Genomic DNA, 12,973 nt, shown 5'->3' with positions numbered 1-12,973 from the left:
TTAATTTCTATTTCTTCCAGTTAGTTCACTCATTTCTATTCAATTTATCTATTGTTTGTGTGTTTTCTCTTCACATTTCAAAAAATATAAAAATGGGTGTTTCTGAGTTTTTTTAAAACAGTGTTAATATTAAATAGTATTATAACTATATAATACATATATAAATATGTTTATTGAGTACCTACTGTGTTCCAAGGTCTGTGGAAAGATTGTTTATCAGTTATGTCATATAACCCACAAGAACCTCACATATTGGGTGTTATTTTTCCCATTTTACAGATGAGAAAGAAGAGCCTTAGAGGGCTAACAACTTTCTGGATATTAAGCAGCTAAAGAGATAAAATAAAGATGTGAATGACAATGTGGCCTGGGTTCTTTTTAGCTCACAGTGGGTGTTTAGCACTTTAAATTACTAAGTCTGGCATACTTGCTTATTTGCATAAACTAGGTTTTCTGTAATTCCTCCAATTCTTAAGAATAAAAGAAGTTGGGCATGATTTTAATTTTGAAAGGAGTGTTTACTTCTTTTCACAATTATCAGCCTTGTTTTCGCTGATGCACATTAAATTTCTGGCTTTGACAATATAGAAGCTATTTTTTGTTGTTATTGTTTTGTTTTGTTTGTGTTTTGATATATTTGAGACCAACTCAAGCACAGAGCTGTTGGAGTATTCCTTTGTTCTCAGTATTACCGAGAGGAGCTTTGTTTTTTCTTTTTTTCTGTAGGACTAATGGTAATAATAACCTTCAATACTTACATGTTTATAACATAAAACTCCTTATTATTAACAAATAGAACAAAACAACTTCATGCACTTCAGTTACCTCAGGAAGTGTTAAATGCCTACTAGCTAGAATATATCAGATAGTTAGAGAAGCTTAAGGAATACAAACCTATAAGCTTATGATGTGTTCCTGGCATCTTGCTCTTTGAAATTCTGATTATCCCAGCCTTCACCAGCATTTGCCTGATTAGTAAGTATCTGAAACATCTGCCCTCTGAAAAAGACTGTAATCCTACTTGTGGTTAGCAGCCATCTCTAACATCAGGTTTTGCTATTGGAGTAATTACCACACACGGTACTTTCTTACCCTATTAAACATTTTCCTCGATCATTCTAGTAGTGAAACAAATATAAGGGGAAAAAATAATTTTTATGGATAAATGTAGTGGTTATTGTTTGATAGCAATATCAAAATCTTCAAATTTCAGAGGTTACTTTTATTATAACTGTCTAAGGGCAACATGTATGTGCTGTATCAACAATTCAGCCTTTTTTCCTTGATTTTTGCAGCCATTTGTAGACACCTCTGTGGAAAAAGCAGGGAGTGTGTTGCCCCCAACATATGCAAATGTAAACCTGGTTACACCGGTTCTAACTGCCAAACTGGTATGTATGGCACTCGTGAGTTTGCATAATGAATTTAATTGATAATTGATATTTCTAAACCATGAGCTTTATTTTATACAGCTCTATGTCATCCTGATTGCAAAAACCATGGAAAATGTATTAAGCCTAACATTTGTGAATGTCCCCCAGGGCATGGTAGAGCAACCAGTGATGAAGGTGATAATTCAAATTATCAAATTATCAAATTATCAAAATCAAATTATCAAAAATCAAATAATAGAGGCAAAATAAAACAATCTTTTCTTTAAAACCCTTTTTAAAGATAATTCATTTTTTTGTTTTGTTTTTTTTTCTATAATTTTATTTATTTATTTTTCCCACAAAGCCCCAGTAGATACTTGTATGTCATAGTTGCACATCCTTCTAGTTGCTGTATGTGGGACGCGGCCTCAGCATGGCTGGAGAAACGGTGCATCGGTGCGCGCCCAGGATCCGAACCCGGGCCGCTGGCAGTGGAGCGTGCGCACTTAACCAGTAAGCCATGGGGCCAGCCGGGTAATTCAGTTTTGCTGTGTATATACTAATATATATTCATTAATGCTGGTGAGGGAGTATAAGGTCTTTTTTTAATGTTTATTAAAAATAATTTATTTGAAGATTTTAAATACTTAAATTTTCAAAATCAGAGACCCAAAGAGCAATAGCTTATTCGTCCTTAGTAAAATTATCTTAAGAAATAATTTTTTTGAGATTTACTTATAAGGTGCCATATCCCTATAAATATTTTAGCTTCAAGCAAAGGACACCTGATTATTGAATGACTTGTCAAACATGGTTCCAAGAAGTGTTAAATACCAATTAATTAGAAGATATCAAAAGCAAGAGGAAACCTAAAAAGTAATTTTTAAAAATATATCTATAACCATATAATTTTATTACTTTGGTTGAAATCTGAAGTAGAGAGTTTATGAAATGGCATTCCAAAAGTGGACAATATTTTAAAGAAACAAATTTGTTATTTTTTAATAATATATTAAAAGAATATAATTTGGTGGATGGTACATATAATTATTAATAAACTAAGAGGCATGTTAAATGCTTTCATGACAAGGCAAAGTACAAATTAATAAATAAAAGTAAATTTAGAGTGAACTAACAGAAACATTCAATATCAGTAGCATATGAAAATAATTATGGAAATATGGAAGTGTTCTATTTATAGGGCAGGAATGCATAAGTCCGAGTCTCACTTTTCAGAAGAAGCCTAAGATCATATATTTTCATCCAGTTAACCAAAAGTTTTATAAATCAAAATGTCCTGATGATTCATTTTTCAGAGTGTGAACTCATTTAGTCAATCTCCCAGAACTAAATTTTATAGTAAAAGAGAACTGAGTTTATTATAAATTACTCTTAAAAGACAGTTTTATTGTGACTGTGCTTCATAAATATAGACTGACTTTTTTCTAATTAAGAGCTGACTTAGGGGGCCGGCCCCGTGGCTTGGTGGTTAAGTGCGCGCGCTCTGATGCTGGTGGCCCGGATTCGGATCCCGGGCACGCACCAAGGCACCACTTCTCCGTCCATCGTGAGGCCGAGTCCCACATGCAGCAACTAGGGGGATGTGCAGCTATGACATACAACTATCTACTGGGGCTTTGGGGAGAAAAAAATAAATAAAATCTTTAAAAAAAAAAAAAAAAGAGCTGACTTAATACCATAATCTGACTTAATACTATAATCTGTGTCTGCAGAACTTTGCAGCCCACCTTGTCAACATGGCGGCACCTGCTTGACTGGCAATCTCTGCACTTGTCTTTATGGTTTTGTAGGACCAAGATGTGAAACAAGTAAGCAAAGCTCTCTTGCAGTCTAATAAAATGAAATTGCTCTTTTGAATAGTTGATGGCTTTAATGCTGAGATAAACCCAAACCGTAAGTAAAAAACATACATTCTTGACTTATTACAACGATTACCATTCTGCATCCCACTGGGAGCATTGGGTGCCAGTTGTAAGATAAAGAAGTTTGTTCCTAGAAACAACTCTCTTCCTGTCTATCCATGACGATTTCTTTGAGATAACAAGAATTCCAGTTTGCTGATTTGCATATAAATTTACCTCATTTAATTTATGTCTATGATTGCTTTCATTGGTAACTAATAATTTTCTCAAATAGCCAACTCTTGTTTACCATTCAGCGCAATGATTTTCTACTTTCCCCATCTCTATTAGCAAAAAAAAAAGATAGCTGAATGTGAGAACTGGAGACCATTTAAAGCCAAAGGATAAATTATTTTTATCTTTCTCTCTGATCTTATTCATTAGAGAATGTGATCGGCAGTTATGAGCTAGCTGGGAAATAGCCAATAATATGACCAATTCCAAGCCTAATTTACCTTTCTTTTATTTTTATTCTATGATCTTAGTGGTTTGTAACAGGCACTGTGAAAATGGAGGTGAACGTCTTACACCAGATGTTTGCCAGTGCAAGTCGGGCTGGTATGGACCCACCTGTAGTACAGGTAAAATCAGAAATATTTTCAATGACTGTGTCAGTCAAAAGGAACTTAAAATGCACCAATGTCCTAAGGGCTTGCACCCAAAAACATAAAACTAGTCTGACAGATTGGTATGAAGTTTTTATTTCAGACAGATTTTTAAAGCCCTTTCACCTTTATTCTTTTTCTTCTTGTATTAGACCATAGAGGGTGTTTCAGCTTTACCATTATCCAACGCACCTAACAGTTTTTTTTTGCCTTTATAGTTCCCTCATCCACTTGCCTTGGAGTAGAAACGTATCTGTGTTGCATCTTTTAGATCTCTTTCAAGTTTTTTTTTTATCATAACACAGATATTCTATTTCATTAAACATTCAAGCAATTCTGAGTTAAGTGGACACCATCACATTATTCCATTTATTTATCACAGTATCAGGCTTACTTCTTTGTTAGCAGGGTTTGCAATTATCTATGTTTAATCTAATCCATTTTGATATAATAACTTTTCTCAACATAAATTTAATTCAACCTGTATAGCTTGCCAACTATGTGTGAAGCATGATGCAAAGGGAAACAAAGATCAATTTTATTTTTGCCCTGATTTCAAGTAGCATATCATCAGTGAAGGAGACGTGGGATACCGTTATAAAAAAGACTATGATGCAAGTTGGGTTATAATAAGTCATGTAATAAATGCACAGTTCCTTGGAAGCAGAGGAGAAAGAAATTAATTCTGGCTAGTGCAGTTTGGAAGAAAATAGTATTTGAGGTAGACCTTGGAGAATGGATAAAATCTGGCTTGAAAAACGGAATTGATGGTGCCTTTCAAAGTGTAACAAATGTAAAGAAGCAAAAACAAAGAATGTTTTTGAGTGTGCGAAGACTTGAGAGCAATGTTCCTATTTGAATTGGGAAGGAGACTTAAAGAGGTACACATGGCCTCATATATTTGAGAAGATTGCAGACCATCCTGCTTGCGCTGTTGAAACGTCTTCTCCTAACTTTCAATCATTTTTTCAGCTTGTGGAGGGCATTCTGAATTCAATCATAGCGTCCACATTCTTAGCTTGGTCTTATCTGTAAACTTGGTGAACAGATTTTCAAAGCTATTAACCAGCTATTTCATTCCTCTTATATTTGGCAAAGTCTAATTAATTATAGGTTATGGGTTTTACTTGCAGTAAAAATAAAATATTTCATTATGCACTATTTTGTACTTCTGTGCAGCTTTCATTTTTTAAATAATAAAACTTTTATGGTCTCTCTTTCTCCTGCTGTTCTTTAGCTCTGTGTGACCCTGTTTGCCTCAATGGTGGTTCCTGTGATAAGACAAACGCTTGCCTCTGTCCAAATGGATTCTTTGGTGCACAGTGTCAGAATGGTAATTATTCTTTCCTTATAAATAAAAGGCAAAGGGGAAGTTAGACATAAACAGAGCTCTGAGTAAACACAGAGACAAGTTTCAAAAGGGAAGATGCTATTTATTTTTTTTCTCTATCTTTCTTCTTGTAATATCGCAGGTTTGACCACCAAATGACCATTTCATAGAGACATATCAGAGTTATTATGAAAAGTGGTTATATTTATTCAATATATGTTAGGCTCACAACCTCAGCAATTGTCTATGCAGTTTTGTAGGACCAAGGTGTGAAACAAACAAGCAAACTTCCTTTTCAGTCTATTATAATGATATGGTGTCATTTTTGTTGTCTTCGCAGCAAAAACGTTTGACTTGTGGTCAGTCTAATGCTCACCATTATCTCATGATCTCTCCTGACTTTAGTTTCATTAAACATTTATGAAGAGCCAGCTACGCACAGCACTATGCAAGGTGACATGGGAAAACACAGATGCATCATTTTCCCCCTTCATGGCCCATTATTTTAACACTTTCCCTCAATAGTTAACACTACGGGTTTTTTCAGAATAATGGGCATGTCCTGAGGCTGACAGTGTAGGCATGAATTAATGTCAATAAATGAAATTTAAAATGTATTTTCTGCATCTTCATATTTTTGAGTTTATGCAAAATATAGAGTATATTTTTAGTAAAAACATGTGAGAACATGTTGTAATTTAATGTCTAAAATCTATACTTTCCTCGCTGTGTTATACTTTGATTTGATCTCATTTCTTTTCTTTGGAGGTTGGCTAGGATTCTTAGGTTGCCATTGAGGAAGGGAAGAAACCATCACTGTAATACTGGAAATATGGGCGTAGGAAATGAATTCCTCTAATTCAGATTTCCTTTAAGAAATCAGTTTATGGGCCGGCCCCATGGCTTAGCGGTTAAGCGCGCACGCTCCGCTGCTGGCAACCCGGGTTCGGATCCCGGGCGTGTACCGACGCACGGCTTCTCCGGCCATGCTGAGGCCACGTCCCACATACAGCAACTAGAAGGTTGTGCAGCTATGACATACAACTATCTACTGGGGCTTTGGTGGGAAAATAAGTAAATAAATAAAATCTTTAAAAAAAAAAGAAATCAGTTTATGAAATGGAAATAAGTAAAGACTAAATTAAGGCAAATCTTCAAAACTAGGAGACTATGTCTAAACCCATGGTTACAAGTTACAGGTATAGTTTTGAGTGGAGAATATAAGGAGGCAAATGAAAAGCTTAATGTCTTTCATGCCACTTGCAGTAGACGTAAGATATAGTAAAAAAAAGTTCTCTAAAATTTTTATGTCAACTATATAACTGGGAAAAGAGTGAAATATCTAAATTATTAAGTTGAACTAAAAATTATCTGTTAATCATATGTCATGTTAGCAGGCTTTGGAGTTAACTAGTCTCTACAACTTCCTAGCTGGCATGGATTTTGGAAATTTACTGAAAGTCTCCAGGCCTCAGACTTCTTCACTTTCAAGTTTGAACTAGACAGTTGCTGTGAGGCACAAGTGAGACATTCAGTGGACCACCTGCACATACAGTCAGCATGTGGCTAGTACCATTAAGTAATAGTATTATTGTCATTAAGATGTGCTACAGAAGATGCAGAAGAAATAAAAACATGATCTTTACTCTTATTAGATCACATACCCTTGTGAGCCATATGTGAGCTCAAATGGTGGGAAGGAAAGAGGGTACACACAGCAAAAGCCATTGAATAAATTAGGCAGAAAATGGTTAAAAGTAAATATAAGGAACATATACTGTGTGTTCTAAAAAATTGCAAAAAAGGAAGATAGAAATTGAGCTAGAAACATCATGAAAGTGTTAAACTGCTTTATTAATAAGCAAGGCTTAAAATGTGTGGCTGGAGAGACAATTAATTATACCTTCCAATTTCCTTTGTCCCTTGAATGCCATGAGCCCATTCCACATGCAAGGTGAGGCTAGATTACTTGGCTCACTTTGGAGTTTGATGGAACAGCCATCTGAAGCCTGGAGAATCTCATTGATATATGTGAATGTGCATTTTCTCCTTAACCTTATTTTCCTAAAATGGGATTAGAGTAGGCATGACCAAGCCTAAGTTTTATGCTGTTTCTCTACATTACTTTAATTATATATACTTTTTTTTTTGTAAATGTAGTATTTATCTTTACACTCAAGTTTTGTGGAGTGGATGAGTATCAATTATAGCAAGGTTACCCATCATAAACAGGTCTTCTGTTCTTTTTTTTTATCTTTAAATTTCTAACCATAGGTATTTCCTATGTTGGTTTTGTAATGGAAAGAATACATTTTTTCCTGATAAATAGACATAATCTTAAGTTGTATAAATTAGAAAATGTAAGAGCATTTCTCCATAATAAAAAAATACCAATAAAAATGCCAGAGAAAGTAGACTCAAGAATTAACCAGAAAAGGCTCAGTCTAAAATAGTAGAAATTGGGCCGGCCCCATGGCTTAGCGGTTAAGTGTGTGCGCTCCGCTGCTGGCGGTCCGGGCCCGGATCCCGGGTGCGCACAGACTCACCGCTTCTCTGGCCATGCTGAGGCTGCGTCCCACATACGGCAACTAGAAGGTTGTGCAGCTATGACATACAACTATGTACTGGGGCTTTGGGGGGAAAAAAATAAATAAATAAAATCTTAAAAAAAAAAAATAGTAGAAATTATCCATGCACTAAAATTTAGTTATATTGTTTTTATACATAAAGTGCTACATTATTTTCATTCATAAATCCATTTGAAAGCAGTCGAATTTTTCTTACAGGTTTTGGAAATAAAGAAAGCAGCTATTAAAGATAGATCTAATTCTAAAGAGGAGTCAGTCTACAACAGCCCAGTTACCAAAACCAGTTAATTTGACATTCATTTTTCAAATACAAACTAAAATCCATTTAATTATCATTTAGGGGAAAATGAAATTTAAAAATTTCCAGGCAGGGTTGCCTATGTATTATTATTTTCAAAATAACTGCATTTAATTCTCATGTCTAGAAGAAACATGAAGGAATAATAATCCTCTCATCTAAATATTAACTTCTGAATTCCATGGAACAGAATCATATACATAGAAGATACTAGTACAGCATATTCAATATTATCCAATAAATATTCCTAACAAAGTCAAAGATTTATTGTTAAAAAGAGTTTTACCAAGCATTCGCAGGAATAAGTCTGCCTTCATGACCTCAGTAGGTATTCAAAAGTCAAAAGTATCTTCTAAATATCACGCGACAGATTGTTGAGATTTTTCTAATTTCCACAGGCGCACATACATTCTTATTTTGATCTAGGTTTTCACTTATTTTCTCGGGTTTGCTCAGATCATTTCACTCTTTACTTCAAAGCACAGTGAAACATAAGGTTCATAATATACGCACTGTGATACCAAAGACTCCATTCATTATGAACACTTCACCAATACATTTCAAATTGTGCTAACACACTAGCAGCTTATAGCTATAAGCATTGTATTTTATGGTTTAGAAGAACAGTTTTAATGACTTGCAGTTGTGATCTTTTATTTTAAGAGCACATTTCTCTGCCTTATGGCCCCATAGATAACAAGCGCATGATGCAATATGTAATATATAATAATGGAATATGTAATATTCACAGATTGCTGCCATGTGTTCTTTTAGCTATCTGTCATCCTTCCTGTAAGAATGGTGGCCACTGCATGAGAAACAATGTGTGCGCCTGTCGTGAAGGATACACTGGTAGGAGATGGCAAAAAAGTAAGACACCACTGAATGTATTTGCCAACTACAGGTCAAGCAAACACATTAAATAGCAAAACTATTGTTATTTAAGGGCTGATATTTCATCCTTTTACCTTAAGGTATCTGTGATCCCATGTGCATGAATGGAGGAAAATGTGTGGGACCAAACATTTGCTCTTGTCCTTCTGGTTGGATTAGGAAACAATGCAACACACGTAAGAGGAATACTCCTAAATGCTAAAGCCTGCATCCTCATAGGAACACAAAGCAAAATTTAAGACAAAGAGCATTTTCTTTGTTTTTTGTTTGTTTTTATTTTTGCTTATTTGTTCCTACTTTAGGAGAGATATTTTTGAAATAGAAAGAGTAAAATGCCAAATCCTCCGCACTCCTTCTTTCAGGTTAGCAGGGGAAGAGGGTATACTGTATTTTCTAGTCTGTCCACCACAATTGCCAGGATAAATGATGAGTCTTTAAGTCTTGGTCTCCTAGTCTTAAGTAGGGATCAGAGGAAGGTTTAAAAAAATTACTGATTCCTTGGCCCTATCTCAGACCAACTAATTCAGAACCTCGCAAGGTGGAGTGCCACTGCTTTCAAGTCTGGCTAGTTTTTGAGATGGTGGCAGCTCTCCCTCATTCAAATGTTCTACTTTTTTTTTCTTTTTATATAATTATTATTTAAAATTATCAGCTATTATAATGTATTGATCAAAGTGAAAAATGAGAAGCAACATAAATGTCCAACAATTGGGGAAAAATTAAATCACAATGCATTCAATCAATGGAATATTATACAACCATTAAAATCACATTTTTCCAACAAGTGGTGACATTGGAGAATGTTCTTGATAAAACATTAAGGGAAAAGATCATTCAATCATTGACCTTTAACTGTTTCTCTTTTTTTTTTACTGTAATGAAAATTTTTGTGGTTTATGGTAGGATTTGACTAGTAAATGAAATTTTTAGCTTGTTTATATTTCTATTTGCAGCTGTCTGCTTTCAGAAATGTAAAAATGGCGGTGAATGTATTGCTGCCAGTGTGTGCCATTGTCCTGCCTCATGGGAAGGAGTGCAGTGTCAAATACGTAAGCTTACAGGATTGTTTTCTACTATGTGTTCTGAACTTGAATCTTATTATTATTAAACAAAGTATAGCATTAGGAGAAATCCACAGCGGAAAAAATTCTAGCATGCTGATCCATTTTTAAAAAGTGGTTTTGGAAATAAAAGGAAATCTTATCCATTTTTATACCCATTTAAAAGAAGAAAATATGCCTTAATATATTAATATTTTGTGTGACATAGATAATTCCAAATTATGGGCGGTGGGTTGCCAATGAAGTTCCCTCAGGTGAGCCAAAGAATATTTTAATGTACAGTTTAAATATTTTTCATATTATAAATATATATCTATCATGGAAATCATAGAAAATATGAAAAAGCTTTAAAAAATTAATCAATCCAAATTCCACCACATAGAACTAATTTCTGTTAAGGTTTTGGTATTTTAATATATTTCCATCCAATTTTAGTCATAAATTTTTACAAAAATGAGACCTCATGGTACAGAGGAACATCAAATTCTATACAATTTTGAAATTTATGAAAACTTGAAATAAAATGTTAAAATATTAACAAAGATTAACTTATTGGAAACAATTGAAAATTTCCCAGAAATACTTTCAAATGATCAATAATTACGTAATTCCAAAACTGGTCATCCAAGTGTATTGTAGACTGAAATTACACAGTTGCAACATTACTAAAAATACTTGCCCTGCTTTTCAATGTCTTATGAACCAAATTTATTTTCATGTATCAGAGACTCTGCATATAATTTTCATGACTCTTAAACTATTTTATTTTGTAATTGCTATTATAATTTATACATTTCTCATCCTAGGAAAATATTATCAAAGAATTCATTAAGTGCTAGTACTTACATGAGATATATGTACTTGAAAATAAATAATTCTGATTGGAAGTTAGATACAATAAAATCTAGGAAAAAGAGCTATGCAACTCAATCTGGGCTACTCATTCTGGAGGGAGGTCTATGTGGACCATGAGAGAGAATGATGAGATGTTAAAAGTACATTTATATGGAAATATGCACCAATGATTGTGGATTGAGGTACTCTGAGCACAGCCTGAAGATATGCACCCTATTTTTGCATCTTGCAGCACTTTTATGTGAATTTTAAAAAGTCCCCTTCCTCAAAATGCTTTATTTCCAGCTGTCTGGAAACTGCCTAAATAGTGACAATGTTATTTGATCAAGATGTGTTACTGCCATCTGCTGGAAAATTGTTGTAATAAATATTCAAACCAATGATGTCTTTGATGTGAATGGTGCTTCCTTTGCTGCGGAGCTTTGTGCATTACACAACCTGCCCAACTGTACACACCAGCCCTGATGAAAACAAGGCCTTCAATGCTGCATTTATATCAAAGGGAATGTTATTCTTGAATTATGCTAGCTTTCAACATGAACTATTGAAGCGGATCTCTCTCCCATGAAAAATAACTGTATTGTATATAATTTTATATTATGCTTATTTTCATTCAATATTACTTAAAAGCATTATCCATGTCCTTAAAAATGTAATTTTAAATGACACATGAAGTTCCATAATATAAATACTGTAAATCACTTGACCTTTCCCCTCGCGTTGAACATTTTAGTTATTTCCAAGTTATTACTATTTTAAGTACTATAAGCATTTTATCTATATATGTGGGTAGGTAAATAGATAGACAGATAGATAGATAGACAGATAGACAGATATATAGATGATAGATAAATAGATAGATATTGAGATACAGTGAGATAGATATAGATATTTTTTAATTTCATTGGTAGAGATTTTAAGGAAGAAATTTCTAGTACAGACAGTGAAAATCTTTAGAAAGTTTCCAAGAGTTGTTTCACATTAAACTTCCAACGATAATATATAAAATTGTCTGTTTTTCCATGTACTGGCTAGTACTGAATTGTCTTTTTTAAATTTTTGCTAAATTGTTAAAAAGCAAATTGTTAAGTACTATCTTCTGTAACTGATTTGAATTTCCTCTCTAAAGAAAACAAAAAGATATATTTTAAATACTTTAAAATGTAGCAAATTAAAATTTTGTTTGCTTTAATAATATGTTCACAGAATTGTAAAAGTGTTTTGAGTTTGGGGTGTTTTGGGTTTTTTTTGTGTGTGTGTGAGGAAGACTGGCCCTGGACTAACATCCGTGCCCATCTTCCTCTACTTTATATGGCACGCCGCCACACCATGGCTTGACAAGTGGTGTGTTGGTGCATGCCCGGGATCCGAACTTGCAAACCCCGGGCCACTGCAGTGGAGTGCGTGCACTTAAGCACTACGCCACCGCGCCAGCCCCTGGGGTGTTTTGTTTTTGATGTGTGTGGGTATGTGTGTACTCTGATTGCAGGAAGATGAAAGGGCAGTTGGTTATTCACAGATTCTTTTGACTATTTTTGTAATCGAGTCACTGAATAGCTTCAGACCACTGGAATGAAGCAATTGTGTCAAAAAATTGTAATTGTACAAATTTGTGTATTGCAGCAATTTGCAATCAAAAGTGTCTCTATGGAGGCAGATGTGTATTTCCCAACGCGTGCTCTTGCCGCACTGGATATTCTGGAGACAAATGTGAAAAGAAAATCTAGGTATTTTAAATTTTAAAGGGAAAATAAATATTAGATATTGACATCTGCTATCTACTCAGATATTCTACTTCGTAATTTATGCCTATCTGCTAATGTTTTATTTTCTTTTCTATCTAAAATAAAAAAAAATACAAGGATTTACTGTTTGCCTCTAAAACTAAATGTCATTTTTATGTAATTATAGAGTTTTTTTATTATTCAATACTTTGATGTGCACTTAAATAATTTCAATGTGTAGATACAGCTGTCAAATGTAATGCAATATTTCATGACACTGGAGCTGAAAGAGAGCAAATATTCTATAATATGGATTTAAGACA

At 34.1% G+C, this 12,973-nt stretch overlaps 1 protein-coding gene across 1 annotated transcript in view; it reads left to right on the top strand.

Moving 5' to 3' along the window:
- Positions 1-12,653, top strand: part of VWDE (von Willebrand factor D and EGF domains) — a 64,716-nt gene extending 52,063 nt beyond the window's left edge. Inside the window, 9 exon segments of the mRNA XM_058570589.1 lie at positions 1,296-1,391; positions 1,473-1,568; positions 3,107-3,202; positions 3,781-3,876; positions 5,138-5,233; positions 8,891-8,986; positions 9,091-9,186; positions 9,964-10,059; positions 12,550-12,653. Of these exon segments, the coding sequence (XP_058426572.1) occupies positions 1,296-1,391; positions 1,473-1,568; positions 3,107-3,202; positions 3,781-3,876; positions 5,138-5,233; positions 8,891-8,986; positions 9,091-9,186; positions 9,964-10,059; positions 12,550-12,653 (872 nt within the window).
- The last annotated feature ends 320 nt before the right edge of the window (positions 12,654-12,973 follow it).

This window comes from Diceros bicornis, chromosome 3, assembly GCF_020826845.1.
Source record: "Diceros bicornis minor isolate mBicDic1 chromosome 3, mDicBic1.mat.cur, whole genome shotgun sequence".
In the NCBI taxonomy this organism is placed as follows: domain Eukaryota; kingdom Metazoa; phylum Chordata; class Mammalia; order Perissodactyla; family Rhinocerotidae; genus Diceros; species Diceros bicornis.
This window is presented reverse-complemented; position numbering and strand designations above follow the sequence as displayed.